The sequence below is a fragment of the Pterocles gutturalis genome, unplaced genomic scaffold (assembly GCF_000699245.1).
Source record: "Pterocles gutturalis isolate BGI_N339 unplaced genomic scaffold, ASM69924v1 scaffold20821, whole genome shotgun sequence".
NCBI classification, from domain to species: domain Eukaryota; kingdom Metazoa; phylum Chordata; class Aves; order Pterocliformes; family Pteroclidae; genus Pterocles; species Pterocles gutturalis.
The window spans coordinates 1-7,009 of record NW_010098330.1 but is presented as its reverse complement, the minus strand read 5'-3'; the positions used below and the strand labels follow the sequence as shown (position 1 = coordinate 7,009).

General features: G+C 42.3%; 1 protein-coding gene across 1 annotated transcript; it reads left to right on the top strand.

Annotated features, from left to right (window-relative positions):
• Positions 1 to 394: 394 nt before the first annotated feature.
• Positions 395 to 6,122, top strand: NDE1 (nudE neurodevelopment protein 1; the record flags this gene model as incomplete). Its single annotated transcript, XM_010072628.1, has 5 exons — positions 395 to 516; positions 1,284 to 1,437; positions 4,261 to 4,409; positions 4,748 to 4,884; positions 5,943 to 6,122. Coding segments are annotated over exons 1-5 (706 nt in total), but the record flags the coding sequence as incomplete, so codon positions are not given.
• Positions 6,123 to 7,009: the final 887 nt, after the last annotated feature.

Here is a 7,009-nt window from a genome sequence, read left to right as displayed (position 1 = left end):
TCTTTAGGGTTGCTGAAATCTGCCTTAATTGCACTGTCTTTGGAGCTGAAGCTGTGCCTGAGATGTTTCATTTGTGCTCTGTGTGCATTGACACAGCTGCAGCTCAAGTTTGATGTTCGGTGCTCTGTGCTGTGCAGTCAGAGGGTGGGAAAGGTGCTCACTGCTGGTGCAACAGCCTTGAGAGAACTGGGGAAAGGGACCTGGTTACTCAGTACTGATTCTTTCACATTTATGGTATCTCTGACAGAGCCCTGTCAAGGCTGGTCTTTAGTTTGGTCTCTAGGTGTGCAGTGACTTCCTGGGAGGAAGGGTGCACGGCTCTGCAGCAAAAAGTACTGAGGTAGCTCACTGCATTAGTTCTTATGCACGATCCTTTAATTTTCCAGGGAGGGGGAAATGAAACAGGAGTTTTAAACTTTGAGAACTCATCATGGAAGACTCAGAAGGACATTGCTTCAGCTCAGTGGAAGAGGAAACCAGATACTGGAAAGAGTTGGCTATGAAATACAAGCAGTGGTAAGGCAGTGGCTTCATTCCTTTGAGTTGTTTGACAGGGTGCATAACACTCCGTGCAAAGACATAGCACCACATAGAGGAGTAAATTCAAGGTGGCTCAGCTGTCTTGAGAGGTAGCAGTAGCAATGCTTCTGCATAAACTATAGCTGCTCAGAGTCCTTTATGTTTGTTTGAGCAGTGAATCTCTGCTGCTGTGGCACTACTGGTTTTAGTCCCTGCTCTGGTTTGAGTAGGGCGGAGTGCTGAAGTTGTGCAGATATTTGTGGGTCCTTTCTCAGACCAGATGTTCAGAGCTTTCAGTACTGCTTGTTTAGCTTCCTGGAGGATTATTTCAAAAGAATGGTTTAAGAGTACAAGAAGATCTTTCCTTCCATCTTTCTCTCTCTATTTTTTATGGTTAATTGAAAATATCTTTATTCATATTTCCAAATAAATAATTGAATTGAATAACAGATTAAATAGGCAGATGGCAGTGGACAATGTACAAGCTCCACGTGTCCTCAACACCTACAGTGTGAACATAGACTTTGTGATTTTTCTATTTATTTTGGCTTTTAAAATTTGTTTACCAGTTTGCTGTGGTGTGGCTTTCCATGCTTGATGGAGAAATGTTTGCATATTGTCCTCTCTTTCTGTTGAATATGTATGTTGGAGAAGGGCATAGACCCTTCTGTGTTAAAGGACAGTATTTTTTTTACCTTGAGTGTACAAGAGAGATTTTTACTTTGTTAATTATGATGAGTTATGTTGCTGGAATTGCTCTCTAGTGCTGAGAATACGCAGGAGGAATTGCGTGAATTCCAAGAAGGGAGTCGAGAGTATGAAGCTGAACTGGAGACTCAGCTGCAGCAAACAGAGTCCAGAAACAGAGACCTTCTGTCAGAAAACAATCGTCTGCGGATGGAACTGGAGTCAGTTAAGGTAAGAGTGGGTGACGCATACAGTATCTCTACCTTGCAAGTGCAAAAGTGAATGAGACAGGCATGTGCAGATTCAGCTTGTCTTGTGGACCAGGACCTTCAGCGTTACAAAGAAATTTAACAGAAAACTGCAAAAAATAAAGTCTTGAAAAATTAAGAAATACCAACTTGTTGTCTGCTTTGAGGGTGCTGACTGCCTTGGCAATGTGCCTGGAGCCCTGTTTGCAAGTTGTGGGTATGCGTCAGGGTAGATTTGAGATGGCAGAAAATTGTTTGCAGTAGAGTGGAGAGTAAACACCAACATAACAGAGCTGCTGTTCTATTACTTCTTCCATCTACTTAGTGCTATTGTTCACAGCTTTTCTTGCTGCCTGCATTGTGTGGACACAGATAGTATTGCAGAACAATCAAAATACAAACATTCCAGCTGTGTTCTTGCATTACATAAGACAACTCAGTAGTGTTAAACCCTTTTTACATAGTTATGTATTTATTGTCTGGCATTCCAGGCAAGCTGGGAAGCAGCAGGCAGTGGGTAACACATAGAACTGAAATTCATAAAACAAACCTTAAAAACCTTAAAAACCTTAAAAAGGCCTTTTACTTAAAGGTGAAGGATAGTCACCCAAAAAACACTATGCTGTTTTTTGTAGGGCTAGGTGAGTATCTGTGGAAGCGGAGATTGATTTAATTAGACTTCTTCTACTGAATTGGATGTAATAATGAGCTAATGGGAGTGAAAGTATTTGTATAAGTGCAATCACTGGATCAGTCCAGGTTTGCAATGCCTTTTGTCTAAACTTGTTTAAATTACTGTCTTAAGGAAATACTCCTCCATTCCAGGCAGGTGTTCTGTCCCTCTAGCACCAACCTAATGATTCTCCCCCCCACACACACACTTTTGGGCAGCAAAACCTCCAAGGCTTGTTTCATTGTATTTGTTGTGTTGCGCTGATCTTTGTCCTATTGGTGCCTTAGCAGTATTAAATGCTCTGCATATTATGTGGAATATTGTCTGCTGTTCCATGTAGCCACAAAAACCCACGGGAGCTGATGGGTTTGGGGCAAAGGCCTAAGTCTGGCAAAAATAAAACCTGCAGCTCATTTAATTGAGGAGGGTGTGGGCTGCTTTCTTTGGGAAGCTATGATGGGAGGAGGGGACAATGAACCAGCCAAAGGAGTTAAGAATGGAAATAGTAGAAAACAACACAAACCTCAAAAAGGGGAGGATAAACATATTTTAGAAAATTTTAAATTATTTTTCACAGTGGATAACTTTATTAAAACATATTCTGCTTGAAAGAAACCTTTTAACAATTGGCTATTCAGGCAGCCTGAAAACTGCAGTAGCAGCCTGCAGTGAAGGAACAGAGACTCCATTGATGGCCGGATCAGCTGATAGTTTATTACGATTGGCTAAAAACAAAGACTCAAACCTTGCGGTTTTGGTCTTTTATCTGAATCAATTCAAGAGCAAAGCATTGAACTCATGAAGCTATTGAGCAGCAGTGTTAACTGACCCCATCAAGGGTTGGTGTGTGCATCTAGGTCAACACTAGTGAACTTTGTCAGGCCCACACAGCTTGTGGCTTTGAGCTTACCAGCTGACGGTGTGTGCTTGCTCCTCCCTCAGAAACCAGCATTCACACTACCTAAAAATAAATAGAAATAACACTTCAGAGGGTTTGTTTAGAGAGTCCTGAAAAGCTAGTTGAAAGTAATCTGCCTCTTAGAGCTGGGGGACTCTTAAATCCAGCATTTAACTATGCTTCAGAGATCTGGAATTATAGTAGTGTCCCTACACTGTAATCACATAAAAATTTCTTAATTCAGAATGGATATCCCTTTCCATCCTCCTTGTCTGTGCATTTCATGTGCTAAAATATCTGTCTTCAAATTATCAGTCATGCTAGACTACATGCCATAGTTTTCAAATTCCAGTGCATGGATTTGTTTTCAGTGACTTCAAGTGTGTTGTACTTAAATTTTGAATGGAGAAAGCACTTCAGGAGTGCCACTTACACAGTGATCTTGGAGTTTCAAAAAAATCTCTGGCATGTTGAAGTGATCTGGTAGCAAGGTGGTGGAGTGTGAAGTGTTGCAGTAGATGGTGTGCTGTGAAGCTTTCCCTGTCATATGACACGGAGCTAGCTCTGCATATGGTGGCAATAGCAGGAGAGAGATATTTGATGGAGAAAAGCTAAGCCTTCCTCCCTGACTGTGCCTCTCTTAAATGTACCCTTGTGTACATGCTGTAAAGGGAGACAAGAGTTTGTTTCAGGTTCACACCCAAAGCATGTTGCATAACTGCACCTGAAATGTTTTGTGATCTGGAACTCTGAACCTGCTTTGGGCTAATAAAACCATAGGGGCAGTGGAGAATCCTGCTGGTTCCACAGCAGTATGTAACAGTGTCATGCTTGAATATATATTTTTTTCTCTTTATTTAGGCTCTGAAGTACTGCATGACTTTAATATTAGGGTAGAAAATAAGTGGGTTCTCTTGCATCCTGCTTTGCATGTTACTGAAACTCTTGGGCGTCAGAAATTATGCTGAGTCTCACTGCTCCCTGTGCTGTGGAGGTTGGGAACTGCTTCCCGTCACCCTTGTTTGATAAGGAGTGACAGGAAGAGCTCTTGTCTGCTAGCAGCTCAGGACTATGTGAGCAATTGGCTGCTCTGGCATTTTACCATATATAAGGTGATGTTTCTCAAAAAAATTCACAGTATCTACATCTGCATTTAAAGGGGCTCAAACAATACCACAGAAAGAGAACGTGCATTTTCAAGTCCCTGATACGCTGTTTGATTTGCCTTTGATTAGGAAAAGATTGAAATGCAGCATTCAGAAGGATACAGGCAAATCTCTGCGCTGGAAGATGAATTGGCACAGACAAAAGCTATTAAAGATCAACTTCAGAAATACATTCGAGAACTTGAGCAAGCAAATGATGACTTGGAAAGAGCAAAAAGGTGCCCCACCTTCTGTGTTTTCTTTTCTCCCTCTGTTCTGTCCTGTGAGCATGGTGTCACTGAGCTGTTGGTGGTTCTGTGCCTATTAGCACTGCCATTCTGAACTAGGAGATGATTGTGATGAAGAGGTTTGTGGCAGATGGGAGATGCAATAAGTCGTCTTTTCCCTTCTGCTCTTCCCACTGCACTCTTTCATATCTTACAAGCTAAAATATAAAATAATAGTAAAAGAAGGCAAACCAAACAAAACCACAAGATTATCCCTTTTCTTGTGGGAGAGGGAGTTCCTTCATGTGCTTGAAGGATCTGGTACTGACGTCTTGTGCACCCTTTTTCAGAGCCACTATAATGTCTCTGGAGGATTTTGAACAGCGTTTAAACCAGGCTATTGAACGAAATGCTTTTCTGGAGAGTGAGCTGGATGAGAAAGAAAACCTTCTGGAGTCCGTGCAGCGCCTGAAAGATGAAGCTAGAGGTTAGACAGAAATTACTTCTGTCTTTTCCTTTCTCCCCTCCTGGCTTGTTCAGACCTCAGTGACTCTTAATTTTGCGTCTTTTAAATCTGATGTCTGAAATGTAAAAGAAAATGAAGAAGCTTAAGACTGTTCCCCACCCACTCCTTGAACTCCTGACCTTGTTCCAGAGCAGCTAACAGAAGCAAAAGTCTGTTCTGGCCTTCTCCTAATCTGTGGTGATGGTTCAGGGCCTTACGGGGTTAAGAAGAGCCAGTCGGGGCACACGCTGGGCTGGCTTGTGTAACCCATGAAGGTCAGCTTTAATAACCATTAACCTCATTGTTTCCTGGCCTGTGAAAAGTGGGGTCAATGAAACACTAATGGGTCTGTAAAACAGGAGGGTTGTGACTGACTTCTAGTTACCTTTGAATCATAGCCTCATGTGCTAGCTTCTTGATACCTGTCAATAAGGCTGGATGAGAAGAGAGAGACCAGGGAGCTGGAAAAACACCTTCTATTTTCAGATCTGCTCAGATTCTGTGCCCTTGAGTGGTCTCCATAAGCTGCAGCCAGGCTGTGGGACAGAAGTGCCCTATCCTTTGGCTTGATAATGGTGTGGCTTATGCCTGGCCTCAGTTCAGGTTTCCTTCATGTGGAAACCAGGGTAGAAGAAAAAAGGGTGTAGTTGGTAGGATCTCAACCTGGCATGGAGCTGGAATGTAGCCAAGGTGTGCCAAGTTGCCTAGCCTCAGTCTTGATGTGCCTCTACTTACTAGCATGTAACATTTGGAAAGGAGTTAATTTCCTGCCTCAAAGGGAGACTTGTGAAAAGGTGTGACAATTAAAGCCAGGTAATAGCAACTGAGCTAAAACTACGAAAACATCTTGAGCCACAATCCTAGAAAAGCCTTTAGTGATTGTCCAGATTTTGAACATGTGCTTGGAGTAATCTTTACAAGGATAAGTGACTTCACCTCCATGAGGGGAACAATTTTTGAGCAGAACAAACTTTCTTACCTGCTTTTTATCTTTGTGGATACATACTCCACAAGTTTGCTTTGTCTTGCTTCCTTCATAGATCTACGACAAGAGCTTGCGGTGCAGCAGAAACAGGAGAAACCCAAAACACCAATGCGAACTACCCTGGAAACAGAAAGAACAGACACTGCAGTTCAGGCGTCCTTATCTGTGCCTTCAACTCCCTCGGTACACCGGGCACCCAATGTCAACATACCCACCCCTGCGACATTTAGGAGAGGTGACTGACAAGGAACTGGCACAGAGATACTGTTTCGTGCTGTTGTTTTTACTATGGTTTCTCACTAAAGGGGGAATGAGAAGAGGGAGCAGAGTTGAGCATTTCAGTTAAATACACCTAAATCCAGTCACTGTGGTCTCAGTATTTGCAGGCAATGATTTTTGGGGTTTATTCATAGGCGGTTCATTTCCATTTGACTTGAACTGTCCAATAACAACAATTGTGAGGGACAAGATGAGCTGTTGGGACTTCACTATTAGTTCACAACCATCCCAGAGATGTTGGGTTAACTTAGGGAAGGATTTTAAAAGCTTCACTGTGATCTTTATGTCACACTCATGTTGCTTGAATTGTCTTCTCTGTGAGAGTAGGTGCTTTTTGAAAGAGGCTTGCTTTTTACTCTGGAACAGCAGGACACTGACAAGTCATCCTAGCTGTCTGTACTAAATGGCTATATCTCTGCTTTCATGTTAATAATAACTCTGAGCACTAGCAAAGTTTGAATGTGGGCTTCAGTATGCTAAAATTAAAATTACAGGTTTTGTGTGGTGGAATTAATGCCGCTGTAAAAGCAAGAGGATTTGGAAATTTGTAGTAAAATGAGAGACGATGGTCCTCTTTGAGGACACATCCCTCTGGTCCCACTGCAGCAACAGAGATGCAGAGTAGGTTGGTAGAACAGATCTCTAGAAACCCAAGCAACAGCACGTCTAGAGACTTTAGCTTAGAACAGAGTAACTTGAGCTGTCTCAGGGAGACAGTGCTTCATATTCTTAATGGATATGAAAGATCTGGAGGTGAGATACAAAAAGGTGAAGATATTTGATGTTTCCTCTGCTCTGTATGTCCGCCTGTCTTCTGACTTCCAGTGTGAAAGCTTTTTTTTT